Here is a 26,889-nt window from a genome sequence, read left to right on the forward strand (position 1 = left end):
CTTAACATAGGTATTAGAATCAGATAGCATGTCTATAATTTGGTTAAGATAAAACAGTTTACTCATAACCACCACCCCTCCACCCTTGTCAGCGGGGCGTATAATAATGTCCTTACGTTGTTCCAATGATTTAATACTTTCCTGTATATACTTTGGATTCACATTCCTCATGGGCTCAATGGCCTCTAAATCTCTCAAAACTAAATTGCTAAACACATCTATATGTTGATTAGACGAAACATTAGGACTAAATAGGGACTTATTTTTTAAACTACTATTCAGGTTGTGATGGACAGCAGAAATATTCTTTTATTTTTGTGTTGTTTTGTTTGTGGCCAAACAGTCAGCTTGACTGCTTTGTCTACAATTTGGAGTTCCTGTGCCCCGCAGGGGGTGGGAAATGGGATTGATCTCCGCAGGGAGCGCAGACAGCATGGTCTTTTGTGGCTGTGAAAGACCAGTTCTTACCGGGAGTTTGGGGGCTTGGACAATTTGAAAGGGCCATGCGGTCTCTTTATGAATGAGAGAGCTAGAGAGAGGAGGTCAGAGTCACTCCTAGCTGAACCTAACTATCAGATGCATGTAACTGTGCTTTGTTTTGTGCACTGCTGGGACTTTTGGTCCTATAATGCCTGTGTGGTCTTAAAGCTGCGGCCAAGACACACAGCCCTAATTGTGACAGAATGGAAGATTTTATTTCTCAAGCAAGTATACTCAAGAAGAGGTTTTTAGAAAAAGGATACAACCCAGCGATTTTGGATAAAGAAATTGAAGAAGGGGGTAGTCTGAATAGAAATGATCTTTTTACTCCAAGAGATAACTCTAAGTCGGATAGATTTTGTCCGTTTATTACAAATTTCTCTGTAAAATATAAGGAGGTAGCGAAAATTATTAGAAAGAATTGGACTATTCTCAAGAATGACCCTGTGCTTGGTAGAGCCTTACCTGACTATCCAGAGATCACCTACCGGAAAGAACCTTCATTGAGACATACTTTGGCTCCTAATGTGGTAAATCCTCCTAAACAATTATTCTTTGGTTTCTATCCATGTAATAGATGTACATTGAGGAACAGAAGTATTTGAACACCCTGCGATTTTGCAAGTTCTCCCACTTAGAAATCATGGAGGGGTCTGAAATTCACATTGTAGGTGCATTCCCACTCTGAGAGACAGAATTAAAAAAAAATTCAGGAAATCACATTGTATCATTTTTAACCGCTTGTCGACCCGCCACAGTGTTTTTACTGCGGCAGGGTGGCACAGCGCCATCTTTTAACATCGCTCGGGCTCCCTGTGTTTTCACAGGCGGGGGGGGCGCGCGCCCCCGCCGACCTGCAGGTGTCACCATTTGACCCCCGAGGGATCAATCATTCGGTTTCAGCCAGTGATGTCCGGCTGAAATCGGATGATCGGTCCCTGTCTTATCCTGTGTTGACAGTTACACAGGACAGGATATGATGTCATTTTTCTCTGCCTATGCACATTCCATCCCAAAGAGAGAAGAGGACATACAAATTGTGTGTAAAACAGTACATACCCACAGTTAGAACACACCTAGGTCACATTTAACCCTCTGATCGCCCCCCCAGTTAACCCTTTCACTGCTCTGTCACCAGTGTCATTGATTACAGTGAACAGATTTTTACCGATCACTGTATTAGTGTCACTGGCGACTTCTGATAGTGTTAGCGCCCCTCCCAGATAGCGCCAGTTTGCCCGCTAGTACACCAGTAATCCCATTTAACCCCTTCACTGCCCTGTCACCAGTGTCATTGATTACAGTGAACAGATTTTTACTTATCACTATCAGTGTCTCTGGCGACTTCCAATAGCGTTAGCGTCAGTTAGCGCCCCTCCCAGATAGTGTCAGATTGCCCCCTAGTACACCAGTAATCACATTTAACCCCTTGATTGCCAGGAACATGCTCATTTGCACACTAAACCTCCATTGCTAGTATAGCGTCTGATTGGATCAATATCTTTGATCAGATCAGCGCTATACCAGCGTTCACATTAGTATAGTGTCCCCAAAAATGCAGCATTAGCAGGATCAGCCCCGACACCTGCGTTTAGCCCCTACGTCCCCCCCTTCTCCCCCAGCAAGTGCAGTGTCAGTAGATAACTGTCACTTGATACATTATACACAAAACCGCAGTGTTCACAGAATCAGGCCTGATCTCTGTTAGCACTTGTCGGTAAATTTTTTTGTAGCGGTTCAAGCAGTCCCTGACAGCCAGGCGCTCTTTTTCCCATGAGTCACACTAGGTACCTGTAAATTTAGTGGCCAAAATGTCCAACCAAAGGTACACTAGTGAAGAGGACTATAGGATTCTGAGCATGTCAAGTGAGAGCGAAGGGGAAGACTCACTGACAGAATCCAGCTCAGAATGCGAACCTGTAGACAGCAGCGGCACCCTGACAGGTAGCTCAGACGACGGAGAAGAGGTCCCTGCTAAGATCAGGCGTACCTGACCCCATTTCCAGGTTGCTGAGGTGGTACAAATGCATGATGACTCTCATATGCAGCAGAGTGCCAACACTACCTTTTGGTGAACTGGCGAGCACCAGCAGCCTAGTCCATCCTGGTCTTATACATACCACCACTGCAGTATCACTTGGTGACGTCGCGAGTCCCATAAGTGCAGTACAAACTGGTGCGGTGGCGAGCACAAATAGTGTACCGCGGCCACCAAGAATTCGCACACAGGCCCGTAGAGCCCCTAGTATCCTTTCGGATGTGCTTGCAAATCCCGATTGGCAGCCCAAATTCTGAAGCACACTTACTTCCCCCATTCACTGCCCAACCTGGAATTAAGGTGGAAACAGCAAATTTAAATACTCCCCTTGATTTTTTTGGAGCTGTTTTTGACAGATGATCTTTATGCATTGTGGATCAAAGCAATTTATATGCGCGACAGTTTATCACCGCCAACCTTGCCAGACCATTCGCATGGAAACCCAATACTGTTTCCAAATTTAAAGTTTTTTTGGGCCTAACCCTCAACACAGGCATTAATAAAAAAATGAATTGCGGTTATATTGGTCCAAAGACCCAATTTATCATATGTCTGTGTTCTCTGCTGCCATGGCCAGGAAAATATATGAGATGATATTGCGTTTTATGCACTTCAACGACAACACACTCAGACATCCTTGGGGGTGACCCTGAATTTGACCGGCTCCACAAAATTCGGCCCCTCGTAAATCACTTTAACCAAACATTTGCAGATATCTATACTCCCCATAAAAACATCTGCATCGATGAGTCCCTCATTCAATTTGCTGGCCGCCTTGTATTCAAACAGTATATCCCCAGCAAGCGTGCCAGATATGGGGTCAAGATGTACAAGACCTGTGAGAGGGCAACAGGCTATACATGTAAGTTTCGGATTTACGAGGGAAAAGATAGTCACGTGGAGCCCCCCAGGTGCCCAGACTACATGGGGAGCAGTGGCAAGATAGTTTGGGACTTTGTGTCATCCTTTTTCCACATGGGGTACCACTTATACGTGGACAATTTTTATTCAAGCGTGCCACTGTTTAAACATTTGTACAATCTTGGAATTTGCGCATGTGGCACTGTGCGACGTAATCGCTGGGGCTTCCCCCAACGGCTTGTAAATACCCGTCTTAGAAAGGGGAAAAAAACCTGCTTGAGAAACTAAGAATTTCTCGCAGTAAAGTGAAGGACAAACGGGATGTTTACCTCCTGTCTTCCATTCATGCAGATACGACCATCCAAATTTTCACGGCAGCTGGTGTTGTTGAGAAGCCCCTCTGTGTCCACGATTATAACCTTAACATGGGAGGGGTGGACTACAACGACCAGATGATGCAGCTGTACTTAGTTTCCCGAAAATCCAGACGCTGGCACAAAAAAATGTCTGTTTTTTTATTCCAATTGGCTAGATATAATGCTTCTGTTCTTTACAAAGCAACTGGACATAGTGAATACTTCCAAAAATTCCAGGAAGATATCTTTTGTATCCAAGAGGTGCTATGCCCCAAACCCCCAACCCAGATGCAGTTAGCCGGCTGCATGAGAGGCATTTTCCCCATGCCATTCCCAGTACCCCAACCCAAAGGAACCCCCAAAAAAGATGTTCTGTAGCAAACGTGGAATTAGGCATGACACCCGCTTTTGTTGTCCCTCCTGTCCTGACCAACCTGGCCTCTGCGTCAAGGGCTGCTTCCGCCTCTACCATACACTAGTGGATTATTAGTATAGGGTACAGCACGGCGCAGTTCAGGGCACATTTACACAGGGTCTCGAAAGATGTTAGGTAGTCAGGAAACTGGCTATCGCATTTGGAGAGACCGTACCATCTGTTTTAAACATTTTTAAAGTTTGAAAAAAGTTAAAAAAAAAAAAATTTAAAGTACAAATCCCCCAAAAAATTTTAAAAACCAAAAATAGTTAGTTTTTTTTGTTGTCATTTTTGTTATTGTGCTACTTTTACTGTTTTATTGTTAACCATTTCTGTTTGCAGGAATGCTTTCAGCTGCAGCACTGACCTGTTTATTCTGACAGCCCCAGGGTCTTGCTTTCAGAATAGACATAAGTAGGTGTGTGCAGTGCTGTCGGATGAGATTTTTCATCCGCAGTTAAAAAAGAGCATATATGCCGAAGCATGGGGGCCTGGGGTGGATGGCCCCTATACTTCGGCATATATATTTTATATTTGTTGGCACATTTCATGTGTGCCCACCATTAGAAGTGGGTGGATGAAGGGAGGTTTTCTAATGGTGGGCATACCACCACACACTTTTCCTTGCAGAGATATTTCAATTATAAAGTTATTTTATTGAGTTAATGTTTTATTGTTAACCATTGTTGATTTCTTTGCAGGAATGTTAAGCTGCAGCACTGACTTGTTTATTCTGACAGCAACAGGGTCTTGCTTTCAGAATAGACATAAGTAGGTGTGTGCAGTGCTGTCGGATGAGATTTTTCATCCGCAGTTAAAAAAAAAAAAAGAAAAAAAAAAAAGAAAAAAAAAAAAAGAAGAGCTGCAGGATTGCTTTTACAAGCAGCGGGAGAAAATGCCCCCCCCCCCCACTGCCTTCCACGGCCTTCTCGGGCAGTCCCGTGCCATCAGTGGAAACCTGAGAATGCAGCCAGAGTTTCTGCCAGCTGACCATAGAGCTAACTGGAGACCAGAATAGTGCCAATCATCTATAGTCTAAGAAATCAGAAGCTACGAGCATTTCATCACTTCAGTTGCGCAGGATATAAACAGCGCCATTTGTAAATTGGGAAAACATCTGATCACACAGATCTTGGCGAGATTAGATAATGTAAGGGCAGAGGAGATATGTAGAGTATGCTAGACCCCAGATTTCTCAAAAAAGAATATATGACCATGCCCATTGAAGTTATAGGGGATATTTGAATTCCCTGAGATAGCATTAAAAGTGATATATATATATTGTGACAGTTTGGCGATCTGTAACCCTGGATTCTCAACAAGGCAGGTTGAGGGGCTCCAGGGTAAGTGTTTGATATGGAGGAAAGTGGCTTTTCACTTTCCTCCTGTGTTTGTAAGGTCTGTTTTGGGATCTGGAGCCTGGAGATTTCAAAGAGATCTGGGAGGGATGAAATCTCCAATCCTGGGACCAGGTTTTGGGATAGGCCAGGAGACTGATTGCACAGGTGTGTGCAGGCCTTTAGAGAGAGTCAGGACCAGGGTTCTGGGCTCCACCCCGGCAGCTAGGAGTCAGGCGGGCTCCACCCCGGCAGCTAGGAGTCAGGCGGGCTCCACCCCGGCAGCTAGGAGTCAGGCGGGCTCCACCCCGGCAGCTAGGAGTCAGCAGGGCTTCACCTAGGGGAGGTGGAAGCCAAAAGCAGCAAGGGGCTGCTAGAGACTAGCTGTGTGCTAGTGGCCAGCGGTGTGCAAGAGCTGTGTCTTGAAGAAGTCTGCAGGAGGCAGACATCAAGCGGAGTATAAGCCAGGAGGCTGAGTTTTGTTTTGTGTGATGGTGGATACCCCTGCGTGGGAACCTCTTATGTTATTGAACTGTTTCATTTAAATAAAAGTGGGCTAAAAAGGCCCTGAGAAAGAAAGCGAGTAGCTGTGTGCGTTTAAAAGCTCTACCACTTTGAAGCGAGTTCCCACATATGGTGGAGGATGCGGGCAGAATTGGAGATCCCAGCGATTGAAGTAATTTCATCAGTTATATGAACTGTTTGGTGCATAAGTCTGCACTATCTGTGTATGCAGGTGAGGAGAACCTGCTAGAGGAAAGGACTTTGCCTTAAAGAGACAGTGTTCCATGGTGTTGCTGAACTGTGTAACACACTGCTGTGTGCATGACTGCAAAGATGGGGCGGTCAAAACAGAAAAAGGAGGCAATGTTTTCTGAAATGAGAGATAGAGCCCTGTGGCTAGGGGGTTATATACCGCATGCTCCAGTCAAGCCGGGAAATTTAGATGTGAGTCTGCTGTGGACTGGTGCAAGCGGCACCTGGCAGCATTGAACCAACCTACAGAGGAAAGCAAGCCAACCTTCAGTGCAAGGAGAGAGCTGCAGGATGTCCGTACCTGGGAGAGGGGTGTTGTTGCCCCTGGCAACGCTGCTGCAATTAAACCAGTAGCTGTTGTGAAAAATGTGAATGTGTCACGGCTTGAGAGTTGGTCCAGCAGAGAGAAGCCTATGCTATGTGCAAGGAGAGGGGCTGACCAGAGGCCAGGACCAAGAGTGAAGGCCCATAGCAACACAGAGGAGGCCAGTCGGGCTGTCTGTGTATGGGGGGCTATGTCATACAAGGATCATGGCAAGTGGCATCAAGAGGAGCCAATACAGCGTGTTGGAAAGAGCCAGCAAAGTTCTGCTTGGAGAGTGCAATCTCCCATGGCGACCGGAGAAAAATTAGTGCCTGGAAGGAGGAGCTGCATTGAAGATGTGGCTCAGTGTCCCAACAAAGATAAGAGTGGAAGTGTACCATGCCTGGAATGTGGTCAGTGGGGGCATGGGATCTTTTCCTGTCCCAGACTCTGGAATACCACTGATACTGGGCAAATGTCTACAACATCAAGCCCAGATTCTTGTTTGAAAATGTTGGCGGCCGCCTCTGGCAACAGGGAGGAAGTTCCTGTTGGGCCTGCAGGGGGTGCCGGAGAGTCCATGGAGCCTATGGAGGCATCTGTTACTTCACCTTGGGGCAAGGGAAAAGTTGCCAAGGAAAGTGCAGTTGAGGATGCGTTTATGAGACAACGTACTCAAATGAAGATGGTGACACCTACTACTGTGGTGGGTAAGACTGTGTGTGATAAAATCATGGCTGGGACTGTCATGTTGAGAAGGACTGGTTATGAGACTGTCCATTCTGATGTAGGAGTGACCCCAGTTGGTTGGGCCACTGAATGTGCTTTTGAGAGTGACTTTTCCCTGTGCAGTGCCTTGTACAGTGGGGAGTTAGGGGTTAAAGTTAAACCTGTGCCTGGTTCTCAAAAAGCAAGTGATGTCACTAATGTGTGCCAGTCACAGGTTGGTAGTGGGATAGTACAGCCCACAAGAGCTAAAAATGCTAATGTTGATGTGAAATGTTCTGCTGTTGGGAAAACCCTGAGCTCTTGCAGTGCAAAAGCTATAGTTAAAGATGGGTCGTTTCCCATAGCAACTGGTGGTAAGACAGCACAGGTGTCCTTAGACATCTCCAGGGGTCTCCGTGTATTGGAGCCGGAGGTTGCCCTGGACAACTGTGATGTCACTCTGGTGGAGCAGAGTGGAACTGCACCTTGTCATAGGAGTGTGTTGGTGCAGTCTAACAATACGGAAAGTGTTCAGGTGAACAGCGGGTTAATGCAGCCTGGCAAAAATGCAAGTGTGTGTGTAATTCAGGAAGCACCACCAGAGCAAAGTGGTGGATGTGAGGTATTGCAACCTGCAGTGGGAAACCAGGTGTTACCCAAGTCAGACGTGATCCAGAGTGATTTGTGCAATGGATCTGCAACTAAGCCCGTCTATTCTTGTGTGTCTCCTTGGGCGGATGGATCGGTGCTGAGGAGCACTGGCGAATTGAGCACATATACAATGGATTGGGATAGTTGGGGTAAACGGCTAATCTCGTTGTTAGATGAGGCTTTTATGCAAAAAAATAAGGTGGACACTGTTTCTGCTGTGCCAGCAGGAGGATCTATAGAACAGCCTATGGATAAGGGCGTGTATACAGCAGAGAATTTGTCTGTGACCCACAAAAGTGATGTTGGCATGGAGTGTCAAAATGATGTTGTCACTGGGAATGATCAGGGGCAGCTTGTGGATGCTGAGTCTGAGATGTTGAGAGTGAGCCCAGCACATGGCAGCGCTCTGGTGGAGCACCAGGCTGTGGTTGTCTCCAGCTTGGAGAAGGTCCCTTTAAAAATTTCAACTTCTCAAGTCTCAGCAGGTGAGTCTCTCAGCGTTCCCAGTGCCCTAAATATGGTCAGGAAGCTCTTAGGTTTAGAGTCAAGTGGTTGGGTTGTATCCAAAGTATTAAAGGAGATGCTTGAACTTTGGAATGTACAACCAATGTATACTGGGGTGTCTCCTCCACAGTCAGATGGTCTGGTACTGCGGAGTACCTCTAGGTGGAGCACCGAATGGCTGGCTGTACAGATCAAAGGGGAACAAGAAAGTGGTTTATTTCTGAATTTGTTGATGGTGTTAAAAGTTGTATCAGGGTACGCCGCTGGATTACCTGTAAATGTGATATATGAGAAATGTTTTGGAGAAATGGAAAATGAGTCAAAAAAGGTTTTACCTCCTAACAGCCAGGTGGGAAGCATTTCTGCTGCTATGGTCCAGGATGGTGCTGGTCAGTTGTCAGTGAAGGGTGTGTTGACTGCACCAGTGGACAAACCACATGAGATGGAAGGGCCGAGCATGGACCAGAGAACAGCAGAGATCCTGACCCGGGCTCAAACGGATGTGCATAAAGAAATCCGGGTCATTGGGCCAAAAAGAGGTTTAGGTAGCAGGTCTGATGAGACATCTGACATACAGGGACAAATGGTATCTGAAAACTGGCAAAATGGATCAGAAGAGAGCTCGTCTGTACAGGATTTGTATACAGATACAAGTGGTGTAGAAAAAGTTAAAATGGTTGGACAGCCGCCTGCAGATTGCATGACGCCAGGTGAAGTGGCATTTTGTGAGGTTCACGTGGGTGATGGCTGCCCTATGGTGTGTGTGCCATCTACAGACACTGTCCTAACTAATGCTGGAAAATGTATTGAAAGGTGTAATATTGACTGGAATATAACCGTTCATGGTAAACTGAATACTGTGGTAATGAGTCATGCAGGTTTGATAGCTAAAGGTACAAGAAATCAGGGGGGTGGTCCTGGTACAAATACAGTAGAAATAGTTCCCCTACAGCCTTGGGACAGGAATACTGAGAAAGGTATTAGGAAACCTGATCACCTGAAGCAAAGGGGCAGAAAGGTCGATAGAAAGGCCAGGGGGACCCTGTTAAGATCTCAGGAGAGAAAGTGTTTATGGAAATGCACCCGGAAAAAGAATAGGGAAGGTCTGAGTAGAGCCCATAGCAGAGTGACAATGAGGCTTGGGGAGAGACACCAAAGGAGTCATTGGGTAGAGTTCCCCTTTAGGAAAGGTAAGGTCAGACCAGATTGGACCCCTGTAAGTGAGAGCTGGCACAGAGGTGCCAGAAGATATAAGTTGTGTGTTCTGCCCCCTACGGGATCAAAACAAAGGGGGGGGATATGTGACAGTGTGGCGATCTGTAACCCTGGATTCTCAACAAGGCAGGTTGAGGGGCTCCAGGGTAAGTGTTTGATATGGAGGAAAGTGGCTTTTCACTTTCCTCCTGTGTTTGTAAGGTCTGTTTTGGGATCTGGAGCCTGGAGATTTCAAAGAGATCTGGGAGGGATGAAATCTCCAATCCTGGGACCAGGTTTTGGGATAGGCCAGGAGACTGATTGCACAGGTGTGTGCAGGCCTTTAGAGAGAGTCAGGACCAGGGTTCTGGGCTCCACCCCGGCAGCTAGGAGTCAGGCGGGCTCCACCCCGGCAGCTAGGAGTCAGGCGGGCTCCACCCCGGCAGCTAGGAGTCAGCAGGGCTTCACCTAGGGGAGGTGGAAGCCAAAAGCAGCAAGGGGCTGCTAGAGACTAGCTGTGTGCTAGTGGCCAGCGGTGTGCAAGAGCTGTGTCTTGAAGAAGTCTGCAGGAGGCAGACATCAAGCGGAGTATAAGCCAGGAGGCTGAGTTTTGTTTTGTGTGATGGTGGATACCCCTGCGTGGGAACCTCTTATGTTATTGAACTGTTTCATTTAAATAAAAGTGGGCTAAAAAGGCCCTGAGAAAGAAAGCGAGTAGCTGTGTGCGTTTAAAAGCTCTACCACTTTGAAGCGAGTTCCCACAATATATATAAAAAAAAAGGGACAGTGTAAAAATAAATAAATCAGAGAAAAAAAAAAAAAGTACCCTCGCCCACCCGCGGTCGTGAGTGTTGACCCTGTGCCAGTATGGAAACAGCGATTGCACCATGCATGTGAGGTATCGCCACAAACGTCAGATCAAGGGCAGTAATTATAGCTCTAGACCTCCTCTATAAATCTAAAATGGTAGCTTGTAAAGGCTTTTAAAGCGTTGCTTATAGATATTAAAAATGTATGCAGTTTGTCGCCATTGCACAGGGCATGCGCAATTTTAAAGTATGTCATGTTTGGTATCTATTTACTCAGCATAGCATCATCTTTTATATCATACCAAATAATTGGCCAATATATTGTGTTTTTGTGCATTAAAATTAAAAAAAGTGTAATTTAAAAAAAAAAATTGTGATTGAAAAATTGCTGTGTAAGTACGTGAGATAAAAAATTGCAGCACCCACCATTTTATTTACTAGGGTGTCTGCTCTAAAAAAATATATAATGTTTGGGGGTTCACGTTAATTTACTAGCAAAAATACTGATTTTTTTAATGTGAACAAAAAGTGTCAGAAAAGGCTTGGTCTTCAGGTGGTTAGAAGAGTGAATGATGTGTGGCATAAACGTCTAATGCTGGGCATAAAATGCCCCCACCCCCCAAAATGACCCCTTTTTGGAAAGTAGACACCCTAAACTATTTGTTGAATTTTAATTTAATTTTGGAAAATGACAAAAAAAAAAAATACACAAAATTGTCATTTAAATAATTTATTGCTCACACATGCCGAGTATGGGGGTACCACATGTGAGAGACATTTTGGAAGTCTAGCCAAGTACAGGACCCCAAAATCCAATAAGCACCTTCAGGATTTTAAAGGGCTTTGTTTCCTCTCTACACTTCCTGACTACCTATCACAGTTTCGGAGGCCCTGGAATGCCAGAATAGTACCAACCCCCCTCAAATGACCAATTTTTGGAAAGTAGACAACCCAAGGAATTTGATAAGAAGCATGATGAGTATTTTTCAGATCTCGTTTGTTGCCACAAGTTTTTGGAAAATGAAGAAAAATGTTTTCTTTTATTATATTTCAAAACCTTGTGAGAAAAAATGAGATCTGAAAAATACTCACCATGCCTCTTTTTAAACTCCTTGGAGTGTCTACTTTCCAAAAAGGGGTCATTTGGGGGGGGGGGGGGGTGCTATCCTGTCATGTCAGGGCCTTCAAAACTCTGATAGGTAGTGGGGAAGTGAAATGAAGTTACGCACCTTCAGGCTTTCAAAGTGGTCATTGGATTTCAGGCTCCTGTACGTGGCTAGGCTCCCAAAAAGTCTCATGTGTGGTATCCTCATACTCGGTAGAAGTAGCAGAATGTATTTTGGGGTGTAATTCCACATATACCCATGGCTTGTGCGAGAAATAAATCATTTAAATGACAACTTTGACATTTTTTTTTTTGTACACATTTTCCAGAAACTTGTGGAAAAAAAATAAATCTTCCATGGACACAATATGCCTCTCAGCAGATAGCTTAGGGTTTCTACTTTCTGAAAAGATGTCATTTGGGGGTATTTGTTCTATCCTGGTATTTTAGCACCTCAAGAAATGTGATGGGCAGTCATAAAGTAAAAGCTGTGTAAATTTCAAATTATCTATACCATAGTTTGTAGACGCTATAACTTTTACACAAAGCAATCAATATACACTTATTGGGATTTTTTTTACCAAAAACATGTAGCAGAATACATTTTGGCCTAAATTTATGACGAAATTAGAGTTTTTTTGGATATTTTTTATGACAGAATTGAGAAAATATTGGGGGTTTTTTTCAAAATTTTTGGGGTTCTTTTGTTTATAGCGCAAAAAATAAAAAAGCGCACAGGTGATTAAATACTACCGAAAGAAAGCTCTATTTGTGTGAAAAAAAGGACGTAAATTTTCTTTGGGTACAGCATTGCATGACTGTGCAATTAAGTAGTACAGTGCCAAACAGCAAAAAAAGGCCTGGTCAGGAAGGGGGGTAAATCCTCAGGAGGGCAAGTGGTTAAAGAATTTATTTGTCTTGCACTGCTGAACATAAGTATTTGAACACCTGAGAAAATCAGTGTTATTTTTTGTACAGAAGCCTTTGCTTGCAATTACAGAGGTCAAATATTTCCTGTAGTTCTTGACCAGGTTTGCACACACTGCAACAGGGATTTTGGCCCACTCCTCCACACAGATCTTCTCTAGATCTGTCAGGTTTCGGGGCTGTCGCTGAGAAACACGGAGTTTCAGCTCCCTCCAAAGATGTTCTATTGGATTTAGGTCTGGAGACTGGCTAGGCCACTCCAGAACCTTGATGCTTCTTACGGAGCCACTCCTTGGTTATCCTGGCTGTGTGCTTCGGGTCGTCATGTTGGAAGACCCAGCCACAACCCATCTTCAGTGCTCTAAGGGAAGGAGGTTGTTGCTCAAAATCTCACAATAAATGGCCCCATTCATCCTCTCCTTAATACAGTGCAGTCGTCCTGTCCCCTTCACAGAAAAGCACTCCCAAAGCATGAGTTTACCACCCCCATGCTTCACAGTAGGAATGGTGTTCTTGGGATGCAACGCATCCTTCTTTTTCCTCCAAACACAAGTGAAGTTTAGACCAAAAAGTTCTACTTTGGTCTCATCTGACCACATGACTTTCTCCCATGCCTCCTCTGGATCATCCAGATGGTCATTGGCAAACTTCAGACGGGCCTGGACATGTAATGACTTGAGCAGGGGAATCTTCCGTGCGATGCATGATTTGAAACCATGACAGCGTAGTGTTCTACCGACAGTGACCTTTGAAACTGTGGTCCCAGCTCTCTTCATGTCATTGACCAGCTCCTCCCTTGTAGTTCTGGGCCGATTCCTCACCTTTCTTATCATCAGTGATACCCCACCAGGTGAGATCTTGCATGGAGCCCCAGTCCAAGGGAGACTGACAGTTGTCTTTAGCCTCTTCCATTTTCTAACAATTGCTCCAATAGTTTATCTATTTTCACCAAGCTGCTTGGCAATTGCCCTTTCCAGCCTTGTGGAGATCCACATTTTGTCTCTGGTGTCTTTTGACAGCTCTTTAGTCTTGCCCATGGTAGTAGTAGGTGTATGACTGACTGGGGTGGACAGGTGTCTTTAAAGAGCTCAGACAGGTGCTACTAAGTTAGATTAATGAGTGGAGTAGAGGTGGACTTTTTAAAGGCACAGTACCAGGTCTTTGAAAGCCAGAATTCTTGCTGTTTCTTAGGTGTTCAAATACTTATGTTCAGCAGTGCAAGACAAATAAATTCTTTAAAAACCATACAATGTGATTTCCTGAATTTTTTTTCAGAGTGGGAATGCACCTATAATGTGAATTTCAGACCCCTCCATGACTTCTAAGAGGGAGAACATGCAAAATCGCAGGGTGTTCAAATACTTCTGTTCCTCACTGTATGTTATGTGTTAATAATGGAATTCTTAAAAAACCCATAAAAACATTGTGCTCTAGCTCAACAATGAAAACATACGACATACAGTCAGTTATCACCTGCAATAACACGCATGTCGTATACCTTCAAGAATGCTCTTGTGGCAAACAATACGTTGGAAGGACTACACGAAAGCTTAGAGACAGATTGAGAGAACATCTGAACAATACCAAAAGAGGATACAAAGAGCATTCTCTATGCATTACTGGTAATTTCATAAACAAAAACCCTCAGTGCCTCAAATTCATGGGTATTGCCATCATCAAGCAGCATTGGAGGATGTATAAACGTAGAACTGTGTCCATGTTAGAAACTAAGTAGATTTATGAGTTGCGTTCATTTTTTCCACATGGTTTGAACATTGATCTTGACATCACTAATTTTATCGATACTAGTTGATTTTTTAATATCAATTTTTTTTAACATGCGTTTATACCATCCCACAAAGTTTTTTACATTTTAATTTTTTCTTATATACAATATTTTGTTTTATGTAATTTTTTATCCCACTGCCTGTAATATTTTTGATAATTTTGCTTTTTTATTCTAGTCAATATGGATAAGTCTATTATTTTTATCCGTTTATGTTTGAGATCCTTATTTCATTATAGGTCATATCTCTTTATATGTTTATATTATTTCTGTATGACTTTTACATGATTTTTATATGGATTTGTCTTTTGTGTTATATTTTGTAATTTTTACTCTTCACATCTGGCTTTTTATTTATCATCTTGGTTTATATCCCTTTTTATTAAATTGCGAGGGATTTTTCATGTTTATAGTATTATATATTGTTTATATATTTATTTTTAATTACTATGAGTATTGCAATGTTTTAAATATCCTTGCAGCATAGGCACATTTCATTTAAAACTCACTGGGATTTGTAGTCCCATATAAAGACTGTCATTAGTTCTCAATGGAGCCTGTTTATTAGACTCGTGTCTGTAGGAACGGGACTACAACTTAATGGAGGTATGTCAGATCCGGTTCCTGTCTAATATCGATGTACCTTTAGGTGGGAGCTTATTGTGATTACTCCCCTGGTTTAACCATCTTTTTTGTCCCAGAGTTATTATTCTACTATCCTTAATCGAGTTTTTTCAGTTTGTAGAGTTAATTACTCACTGTACCATAAATTACATCCGTCCTATCGTCTCCTATGCTGCTCGGTAATCAATCTCCTCTAAAATGGCCGTCTTTGCATGCATCGCGCATGTGCGAGCAGACCAATATGGGGTCATTCCGCCAAACCACGCAGCACCGTATTTAAAAGATCGCTAAGCTGAGGCACGCTTCCTTTGAAAACATGCACGAGCATGAAACACATTAGGGAGGCGCCCAGCTAGTGACGTCACGCCACACAAGCCACGAAGAAGGCCGGTGGCCATCTTTGTTTTCAGTATTAAAATACTGCACAATTAGAGATTTCTTCTCTGGCTCGTTTATTGCGAGCCCCCCCAAGGTGGATTCCTATAACTCCCTGCTTGCCCCTATGAGTGGTTCCCCCTGCTCGATGGATGTGCATTCCTAGAGCCTGGAGAGTGAGGGTGTGCTGATTACCCGCTGTGCCGATGTGTGCCAGATGATCCCGAGATACCTTTCCAGATCCTGATGACCAGGAGTGGTCTGATTTACCCAAATGCGCATTATATTGCACTTTCTGGTTAGTGCAATATACATTCATTTTTCAAGCCACTGGAGGCACAGAATTCACCTGATTTGTTTTGGACTGTGAATCTATTTGTGTCACTTCTGCACTTTAAACATCATAATCCAGACGTTATTCACACGAGTGGATGATGCGCTCCACAGCGCATTTATTTATGATAATCACATTACATATATAGGTTGATATATTCATTTATTTATATTAAGCGCTGCATTTTAAATTTACTATGTCAGGTAGCACAGTGGCTAAGAGGTTAGCACTTCTGCCTGGCAGTACTACCGTCATTGGTTCGAAGCCCAACCATGGTGGCACCTGCCTGTACTTTGCAAGTTCTCCCTGTGCCTGCGTGGGTTTCCTCTGGGTACTTCCTCCCACACTCCAAAGACATGCTGGTAGGTTAATTGTATCCTGTTTAAATTGGCCCTAGTATGTGTGTGAATGAATGGGATTTAGGAACCTTAGATTGTACACCCCTTGAGGTTAGTGACTGTTGTGAATGTACAATATTTGTATATAAAGTGCTGTGTACATTGATGGCTCTATATAAGTACTTGAAATAAATGTGTACATGGACACATAGGAAAACAAAGGAGAGTTCAGGGGCTGCGGAAAAAAACACACACACAACTGCTCCTAAACTTGTTTAGCAGCTGCAGTGTACATGAGCCTTAATGCAGTCACAGCTATGCTTGTTCTCCTGTACTGTGTGAAGGAAGCTGTGTCCCTTTTCTCCACTCTGAGCTTCTGCACTCTGCCTACTTCAGGTCCCCAGCCCCTACTTCTAGATCAAAAAGAAGAAATGATTTCCCATTTGTAGTTTTACAACACTCTACAGCAAAAATGGCTACAGGTACAACTTATGGAAGAGGATTTTTAATCTGCATCATTGTCCCACCACAATCCAAAGCTCAACCACACACTCTGCACTGAAGTTAATGCTGCAGAAAAGAGAAAATGGAAAGACAAACTGACTCTTAGTGAGACAAGTTGTAAGGCTATACAGGTAATATTACAATGTAGGTAAAGCAGATACTGCCATCAGTGGTTTAGATACAGTCTTACTTGTATTGGATATACAGGGCTGTGTAGTTTGCTTTGCCTAGTGTCTGACTCCTTAGAGGTAGCAGCTGTAACCAGATGTAGAATATTGTATTGGCCCTGTCCACAAAGGACCATTAGGAAGTTTATAAAGCCATAGCAGATAAGACTCCACCAAATATAATACTCATTACCCCCTTTGGTTTGGTTAAGACCAAACCATTTAACAGACGAAGCTGTGCAGGAAAGGTGGCAGCTAACAAATGAAGCAACCGCATCCAAGAACTACACTACTCAAAAAAATTAAAGGAACACTTATTATGCAGTATAGCATCAATTAAACTCCTGGGATATTGATCTGGTCAGTTAAGTAGGAGAGGGGGCTGTTTCAGTTTCAGCTGCTTTGGTGTTGCCATACAAAATTACCTCTAGCAGGCCACGGGTGTGAATGACTAACCAATCAGAAACAGACTTCATGAGGGTGGCCCGAGGTCCTTTAATGAGCCCTGTGCTCACTGCCCAGCCCCATAGAGCACGATTGGCATGATCCACCACTGGCTCCCTGTGCTTTTCACACGAGAGCAGGTTCACCCTGAGCACGTGACAGATGTGAAAGGGTCTGGAGAAGCCGTGGAGACCATTATGGTACCTGTAACATTGCTCGGCATGGCAGTGATGGTCTAGGGAGGCATACCCATAGATGAATGCACAGACCTCTACAGGCTAGACAATGGCACCCTGCCTGCCATTAGAGATAAGGAAAAAATCATTGGACCCATTGTCAAACCGTACAGTGGGTCCTGGGTTCCTGCTTGTGCACAACAATGCCCAGCCTCATGTGGCAAGAGTAGGCAATTGCTGGAAGATGAAGGAATTGAAAATGTCAATAAAGCACCTCTTCGCTATCATGTTTCAGTCCATCCAACACCACCAGCATGCAGCTCAGTCTGTACAGGAACTCAGTGCTGCACCCTGGTCCAGATCAGGGGGGAATACAACAGGCCACCAGCTATTGTCAGGCATGCCTGCAAGTTTTGTGTTTTTTTTGAGTAGTGGCATAATTTTGTTTTTATTATTTTAGGGTTTGCTCACACCATGCTACAGCAACAGTTTATCACATGTTCTATTGGGGCACAACCCCATGTTGTTCTCTATGTACCATATTCATACCCCAACACTAGTAGCTTGGGGAGTGGTTTTTTTTGTTTGGGAAAGGAATCTACAATATAAATAATTCAAATTGAAGTGTACATGAAACCTGATCTCTGCAAGTGAAAGCTGCAGGTCAGTTTCTGTAAGTTTTTCTGTATATATGAACAACGCCTTAAAAGGCAATTTACATATGCCAATTTTTTATTTTGGCTAAGCCTTGGCTTTAAGATAGGTTTATTAATAATAACATGGACCAGACCACTTTCCACTGATGTAGCAAACCACAGCCCAGACCTTATGGCAATGCAAGTGCATTATCCACTAGTAAAAGAACTTGGCATCCCATTTGAAATAAATTACATTGCAGTTTGCATAGTAATGGGCATTGCTACAAAAACATTTTACCACATTGCATAAAAAGTTGGTTACATTAGTGGATCAAATAGAAACTTAATTATAAAAACCAGTAGACAGTCAACAGGCTTGAAGTATTATTAAACAAAAACGATAAAATCAGTCTGCATATGCAGTAAACCATGCTGGTTATACTCACTGTGGAACCTAAAAGGGGTTGATTCTCTACTTTGTGTAAAAAGGATGTTCGAGCCTGTCCTCTGATTCACCCCCTACTATTCCAAAGCCATCTGCTGATAGTAGAGGCCTAGGAATCACTCTGCACATGCTCAGTTTGGTGTGTAGTACTAGAGCATGTTGTCTTGTGCGAGTGCATATAAAATCAGCAAAGAGCCAATCAACATTGGCCAGAGGTCCTACCATCTCAAAGGCTAGTCACATGCAAATGAAATCTTACAAGATTAGACAGACTGATGGAAGCTCAAAGACTGAGCTAACTGCTGATGAGAAAAAGTTTTTAGCCATTTTATTTACTAACATACAGTAAAGGAAATAAGTATTTAAGCTCCTGCTGATTTTGAACATTTGCCCACTCATAAAGCAATGATCAATCTAAAAATCAAATTGTAGGTGTATTGTAACATTGAGAGACAATAGCAACAAACAAAATTCAAAAGAAATGCATGTCTAACAAATTCCATGTTCTGTATATTGTGGGAGAGCAGAAATAGTGACTGCATGGTACTGGGTTTAGTAACATTTTAAAGCAAAAGGCTGGGTAGTAAAAAACTTAAAGCTGCTGTTCTCAAACATTTAACTGCAAAATGTATACTCACCCCAAGTCTGTCAACTATCACCTCTGCATGAACAAAATCTAAAATTACAGTAGCACAAACCTGACCACTACTTACAGCTAGACCAGGTCAATCTGTAGTGGTTTCAAGTATATAGAACATTTTAGCGTTAGTAAATGTCCAGCATAAAAAACAGACCAAATCTGAACACATTTTTCAAGCCGGTCTATCATATAAGCAAGGTTAAAGAAAAATGACTAAAGACATCAGAAATCACCTATATTTTATTGATCTTATTAACTTTGTTCAATTCACAATTGTATAACCTAGTAACACAATTGAAACTTTACATGTTCTGACTAACCAATGAAGGTTTTACTTTACAGGGAAATGCAAAATATACAAGGCTGCTAGACTTTTGTACATTGTGAAATGTAAAACCCAACACAATATTTAAACCTGCCATTAGTTTGAGACTGAGCCTTTACTCTCATAGTGTGTTTTCTACAGAACCTATTAAAAAGGTGTATATCAATGTGAGTATTGCTGCAAACTTAAGGACTTAATGAGGGGCAAAGTTTTAGGTTTGGTTTTTCCCTCTTGTGAACTGCAATGTCTGGGCTAGAGCATGCAGACAAACTATTGACATTAAAGGACTAGAAAACATTGCAAAAGCACAAAACTTCATGTAGTCACCACCCTTTGTTATCTCCCGCCATACTACTATCTACTCACTTCACACACAAAATAAACTAAGATATGCTGCCATCTATAACATAGCTCATAAAAAAGGATCTATTTGATACCATGGACTAATTTAATTTCTAACATTAGATTTATATTACAAGCATGGCAATACTGTATATTCTAGAAACATAGGATGTTTATGTGTGAAATAAGTCGCATTTATTGCTCAAATCCTAGTTATGCACCACCCTAGGTCCTTTTAAAGTCAAAATTAAAACGCCATTTAGTGCCATGTACATTTGAGCTAGTGCAGAGCAATATATTTATAAGTTATTTTGATGCATAATGTATGATCCTCATGCACAAGCACTAAAAATTGCCCTCAAGACTTGCAACAAAGTGCACAATGGCAACCCCAACAAAAAGTTACTTATGTCAGGGGCATAAAGGCAGAACAAACTCAGCTTCACCAGATAATGCAAGTATGGCTGTAAACCCCAAGTTCACAAAATTATGTTCCTTTACAGCAGTACTCAAGGCAATTATGAAGGTAGCAAATCACAAACTTAATTGCAGCCTGAAAAAGTAAAATCTGAAAGCATGAAAGCTGGGGAAGTTGCAACCAATGGCAAGTGCAAAAAATTAACAGCAAGATCATGATTCAACAAGAGACTGTCAAAGTGCCTGAAGAATGGTCTCCCTATACAGTGACCAATAATCAGATCTTTATTTTACAATTAAAATAAAAAGAATTTCCCTCAGACATTGATATAGGCCCATAGTGTTCACACCAATGAGATGCAATACTGGTCTGCATTACACTGACAGATTTGAAGGGTATTCCCAATACCAGGCAACAACACGTTTGACTAGTGTAGTTTAGCCAGCATCCCAGTAGTGCATTTTACTCCTATGAATTTCAAGTGTATTCTGTAAGCTTTAATTACTTTTGCAGTACCGAGAAAAAAAATTGGAAACCCTTTGTAATTAAGTTGTGTGCACTGCAACACCAGATTTACATATTGGGATACAGAAAGATCCTGTAAATAACTTCTTTTAAAGTGTGTATAATGTAAGACAGATAAGACAAGAAAAAGGAGGCACAAGACAATCTTTATATACATAGTTAGTCCAAAGGAAAAAGTAACAATTCAGGTTTGCGCAATGATTCATGATGACTACATATCCATAATGTGCACATGACAACCAGCAGCACAGAGGCTGCTAGTTTAGAGTTGCAAATTCATACTGAGGAAAAAACGAATCCATAAACAAGCATGGACATTCTGAAATTGGCAATTCGGTATTACACAGTTTTCCCATTACTGGCAGTTTTAAGCCAGGCAAGATGAGCACTCTGAGATCCAATTTCCAGTATCCATATTTGTGCTACAAAAAAGTAGATTCTCAATATTTAAAAGAAATCACACTGGAAGCACTGCAAACCAATTCCTGGGAAGGTCTTTACTTTCTTTAATATTTCAAGATAAATACAATAAAAGAAAGAGCAACTGAACTGCATTTTCTTTATTTTTTTTTTCAGTCGGATGACAAAGGCCTCGAGTGAAAATCTGTAGCATTTACAACTCTAATCCTCATTTTGTGCCATGTATGCCTGCTGTGTAGAATCACCCAACATACCATGTGCCTGTGGGCAGGCTTTGACACCATTTTGATAAAGTTACAATATACAAGCCAACATGTTGGCAGGAGAGCACAGAGGTAATACAATTTACTTGCACATGGCCACCAGGAGTAGTTCTTTTCTAAGGAAGGGAAGGAAAGTGGTGCATCAACTGGCAATCCTAAATCACTATTTTGAAGTGTCCTAAGTTAATGCATTTGGGAGTTCCAAATGCTCAAACATGCAAAAGAAAATTTTATATTTGTTTCAGTTAACCTAAGCAGAACACAAAGTTGGCTTAACATTACACTAAAATTACCTTTATCATTTTTAGATACTTTTACTCATTACAAGCTTGATCTAAAGTATGCATCACAAGTAAACAGATGCTGAACTCCACTAAAGAGGTTTTTGATCTGTTCATTTGGACTCAATACATTTATGTTAAAGGTAACTTAAGTACTGAAGTTTAAAACTGCAGTGATTTTGGAAATTGCCAGTTAGACTGCATAACCAAAATTTAGACTCCAGCAGTATTTGCAAACAAATCAAAAAAAATGAGGTTTTTGTGAAGGCCATAGCTTTGGTGACAATCAGAACCAAATTTAAGATCTGTGGTTAATCTTGACCTGAGCAGATAGCTCGAGCCTCGGGATCCCTGTTTATTTGGTAATGGGCTTGATGGCTACTGCACATTCATCAGCCATTGCTTGCAAAACCGAGACCTGCAAAAGAGAAAGAAAAAAGTTATAAGCCTCATTCTTGCACCACTGTATACTTGCCAGTTATCCATGAAGAGCTTTATAAAAATTTGCCAACCAGACCATGACACTTATTTGGATGCCCACACACACACACACTTTACTCACTGTGAAAGGGAATGCATTTCTCGGCCCATAAGAACTCTGGTCAACTCAGCAGGTTAACAGCTGCATTAATTTCTTAAAATAATCTCATGCAGTATTTTTATCGGTCTTATTTACCAAATGAGTTGCATTTTTTCCCCATTATGAGATATTGAGAACAGTGTTTTTGGTTTTACGTCAATTTTTATCACCGCTATAACATGGCACAAGAGCAAGATCAATGAAGACACCAAGAACTATGAAGCTGAAAAGAATAGAACAATTTTTCTGCTACAAGGTTACACATTTACATTCCTGATCCAACATTGCAGTCATACCAATTTAAAGAATTCCAGGCAAAATAATTTTCCCATGCAGCGTCCCTGGCCATCTCCTCTGGCCAATGCCGGCATCAGTGTTCCGGTCCCTGCGACGTCAGGACGTATGGGGGCCGGAAGCAGCAGCAAATTTAAAAAACTTTTTTGTAAACGAATATAACATAGTAAAACATTGCTGTTTCTAAAGCATTTCACATACATTTGGTCCCTACTGCTTTGTCCTGTGCCCTGCCTGCATTTTGACTGTTTTCTGCCTGGAATCTTAGAGAAGTCCACGGCGTCCAAAAAGCATCCTTTTAGGTCAAAAGCGGTTTTAGACCGGCTACAGAACAGCGATAGTAAATCAGAACCACTTGCAGAATTGAGTGATAATGTGGTGAAATTCGCCAGACATTGAAAACGATTTTGCGACTGCTCAGTGATGTGCGAACTTGGTGCTATATTTCAAATTTCAGTGGTTTTGGATTGATTATATTAAAATTATATTTTATGATTTATTAAATTATAATTTCGTGTTTCAAATTTTATCATATCCGGAATGTTTACTAGACTTATTCGGACAGATTTCAGTTATTCCTAAAAATTACAGGCCTACAATAAAAAAAAAGCTACATATTTCCATGCAAAATAATGGTACCGCTTTCAGCACCAAAAATCTAAAATCAGCATACCGCCAGGGAGGTTAACCTACCAGCAGGTCCTTTGGAGTGGTAGAAAACATGAAACTGCCAGGCAGGTGGTGCCGTAGTTGGGATTCGAACCAACGACCCTAGTACTGCCAGGCAGAAGTGCCAACTATTTAGCCACTGTGCTGCCCAATACCGGTTTTTGTGAACAGAAACAGTGTACCACTGGATGTGGGGGGGGGATGGGGAGCACAGTTTTCCAGAAGAATTTACAGGTACAGCTTTTTCCTGAGCTCCGAGACAAAAGCACTTGGCTGTGCCCACACTGCATGGGGGAAATAAGTTTCGACTTGAATTCTACAGAGGGAAATCTGCTTGCTTCACCAGGTGATTGCAGCCATCAGCTTTCTGATCAGAACACCGTGCCAACTCACATGCCAGTGGTTCTGTAGCCAGATTTGCTTCTACATTCCATTGCCAGTTCTGCTTGAGTGAATGGGAACACATTTCCCCCGCTGTCTTTATACTACTCACCCCAAAGCAAAGCAGAATCTCCTCTCCCCTCCCCCAATCACAAAAAAAAAGTTAAATAAATATGGTCTAGTAAGCATCCTAAGAATGTTTATAAACATGGTTAGACTTATAGATCTACTTATAAAAAAAATCCCAACCTAGCTTAATTTTTGGCAATCTTAATGTACCTAAAACAAGTAAAAACCACGATTTACCAAACTGGAGGATTTTTAGAATAGGATTTTTTTTCTTATCTGAACATGTCCTTTCAGCTTGAACTAGAGGACTGAATTGATGCAAAAGAAATGATCCTCAATACTTCTCTGGGGTCAAATTGGACATTTTTGCCAAACCCCCACTAGTACAATTCAATCATGTAAGTGGGAATCTTTAAGCCCAGGTGAAGTCAAGTGAACTTCCTGCCGCTATTGCAATACTACAGTGGTAGTGCCTTTGCAGCACAATGGAGTAGGTGGGGGATAGTAAAAGTGTGGCTCAGATGCACATCTTTAATACCCCTCAAACAAGGGTAAAAAACAGGAAGCATCTCACTGTGCTTGCGATCATGTTCACAGTATAAAAAAGGTGCTGTATATCTGGAGGCACAGACTGAGATACAGCTATACATTGTATACAAACAAAACTGAAGCTTGCCTGTGCATTGGGTTCCCATTGCTGCCTGTGTCCTCGGCCACCTTTGTTGAATCACCTCCTGCTGCCAGGCTACAGCCACGCCTTCCACCCTAGCGGAGGAAGGTAGAATCACTAAAGTAAAAGGCTATGAGCAGCTGCAGGCGAACGCCACTGATCAGCAATGCAACACACATGGCAGCGCCCCTGGCAGCAGTGTGCCCTAGGCAGCTGCCTAGTGGTAGCACTGGCCCTTGAATACAGTGTAGAACCCAGACTTACTCAGCCTACTAAATTGGGTGCCGTCACCTTCAGGCGATTGGATGCTAGCACGCCTTTAGGACACCCCCAACAAGCAACAAAAACTAAATCACAATAAGGGGAGGGAACAGTGTCCTGTACTTCAAGAAAGGATTTTGCAGGCCAGTCAAATCTTGGGGATGACCGACTCCAATAAGCCCCATTCCCTAAGGGACATGGGTTTAAGCAAGCCAGCAACTGAGAAGCAAGGTAGTAGACCAGTCATTCAAAGGTCTGAAGAGGTCACAGAGTTTAGTCTACATTCTCTTGCACCAGTTTTGAGTAACAAAGGATCAAAATGCCCTCCACATTTCAAAGAGGAAAAGGTGTAAATCAGTAAACTGATCCCATGAGGTCAACATTCACTACTACAGGAGGACCTTCATGCCGACAATGAACAGGACCAGATTATTGCTGAACTTTGCCACCAGGTAGTCCACATCCAGATTCTCCAACTGCAACAGAGGTCCTGTAAACCCCTCAAGGTGAATAGACCACTGCCCTGAATACCCATTCACAACTGAGGAAGTTTGCCAGTCAACTTTCCCACACTGACAATATGCACAGCAGTTAAGGTCAAAATGTGAAGTTCTGACCAAGCCAAAATTAGATCTGCCTCTTTCTGGGCCCTCAAATTACTTACCAAACTGGAGTTTTTTTTTTTTTTTAACAGGATTTACTTTTCCTATCCGAACATGTCCTTTCAGCTTGTACTAGACAACCAATTGGTGCAAAAGAATCGATCCTCAATACTTCTCTGGGGTCAAAGTGGACATGTTTGCCAACCCCCCCCCCCCCCCCGTACAATTCAATCATGTAGGTGGGAATCTAAGCCCAGGTGAAGTCATCACCTTCCTTCCAAGGCATGAAGCAAGGTACAGACCAAAATTTAACTCAGGGTTCCGAAGGTCCTCCAAGTGTCCAGAATGTACCAGGACCAAGAGGATGTGAAGACCAGACAGGTCTCTCTCGCCTCCCCCTTGAAGTAAGGTGCTCCATCATTGGCAATGTGGACTTGGACCCAGGCTTAGCAGTAGAGTTCTTGCAGCAGAATTTGGTGTTGGGCTGAAAAGGTGCAGCATGTCTGTCAACCTGTTCTTGCAGTAGCCTAAAGCTACAGGTAGGAGCTTGAGCTTCTTAAAAAGACAGAAGAATCTGCAGGGAACAGAACCAGAGTCTTGGGCTATGCACTTAAGTCAAGAAAGCAAGAGTCACTTGCGGGCAGATCTAAGATGAAAGAAGCAGTCCTGTGTCAGGCACTGAAAGCTGTGGGATACCCAAAAGATGTCTCATTTTGCTGTGGTGTTTAGTCACAGGGAACAGTGGTAGAACATTCAGGTGGCATCCCCAAGTAAGCACATAGGCCTGACTCGCAGGAGAAAGTCCAAAGAAAGGATAAATCCCACTGATTAGACTAATCCGTGAGAAGTGTTGCAGCATGAAGGTTTCTTCATGGGGTACAGCTAAGAATAATTTTTGGTGGTGAAAAACAAACAGCATACATCACTTTTTGAAAGAAAATTGGAAAGGATTTAGGACATTTTGATGCCCGCTAGGAGCCAAACCAAGTGACTTGTAGAAGGACCCCACACTTGATGGTAACTCAGTGCTCAATGCATCCACCAGAAAGCCTGCTGCAGTATTGTGTCTAACAGCCCCTGCAATTTCCACCTTGAAGACCTCTACAGAGGATCCCTGAGCTTCCCCCCATTCCAAACATTACACACACTTGCTGGTCTATCCCTTTTGAATACCACTGGTGTATTTATTGCTCTGCATGTAAATTTCAGCTTACAAAGGGAACACTGTTAGGGTAGAGACTGCCACAAGGCTCCACCACAGAGGCACTCATCAGTCCATACTACAGGGCTCAAATGCACTTGATTCTTCCTACACCCCAAGTGATCATTGCCCTTAACCTTTATCATACATCAAAGGGCACTTCATGTTCACAAACTACTTATACAAGAATGTAACCCAGTTATCTTAAAGTAGTTGTCAAGTCTCAGCCATAAACTCCCATTTCTCTTTGGTGCATAGTAATCTATATGCGGACCTTGGAGGGGAGGAGCAGCTGCAAATTGAGTTAAGGCAGGAGAAGAGGGGAGCAGCTTTATAAGACTATGGAAATGGCAAGGAGGGAGATACAGAAACACTGCATACAGAACAGCATGAAAAATTGACCATGCTGTTATGGATCAGCCATAATTGCCGCAGTCAGTTTACTCACAGGAACAGGTAGGATCAACGAGGTATACTATGGGGAAAGGATAAAACATTGCTAAAACAGAAGCATGATTTTTTGGGGGTTTACAAACACTTTGTAACGTGTTGGGAAAAGTAACTTTCCCCTTTTTAATCATTTGTGAATGGCTGTGTTAAAAATTTAACAGACTGCCTCAAAAGATGGATCTCAATCCCAGCAATTGCATGCAACTCTGCACGAAGACAGTC

General features: G+C 42.6%; 1 protein-coding gene across 1 annotated transcript in view; it reads right to left on the reverse strand.

Moving 5' to 3' along the window:
• Positions 1-19,138: 19,138 nt before the first annotated feature.
• The window catches only part of EIF5A2 (eukaryotic translation initiation factor 5A2), a 37,735-nt gene continuing 29,984 nt past the window's right edge, over positions 19,139-26,889 (reverse strand). The window contains exon 5 of the mRNA XM_089675493.1: positions 19,139-21,908. Coding sequence (XP_089531619.1) covers positions 21,846-21,908 — 63 coding nt within the window. The 3' untranslated portion in view covers positions 19,139-21,845. The remainder of the gene's footprint in view (positions 21,909-26,889) is intronic.

This window comes from Staurois parvus, unplaced genomic scaffold (genome assembly GCF_062004578.1).
Source record: "Staurois parvus isolate SC_StPar_1 unplaced genomic scaffold, SC_StPar_1.0 ptg000155l, whole genome shotgun sequence".
In the NCBI taxonomy this organism is placed as follows: Eukaryota; Metazoa; Chordata; class Amphibia; order Anura; family Ranidae; genus Staurois; species Staurois parvus.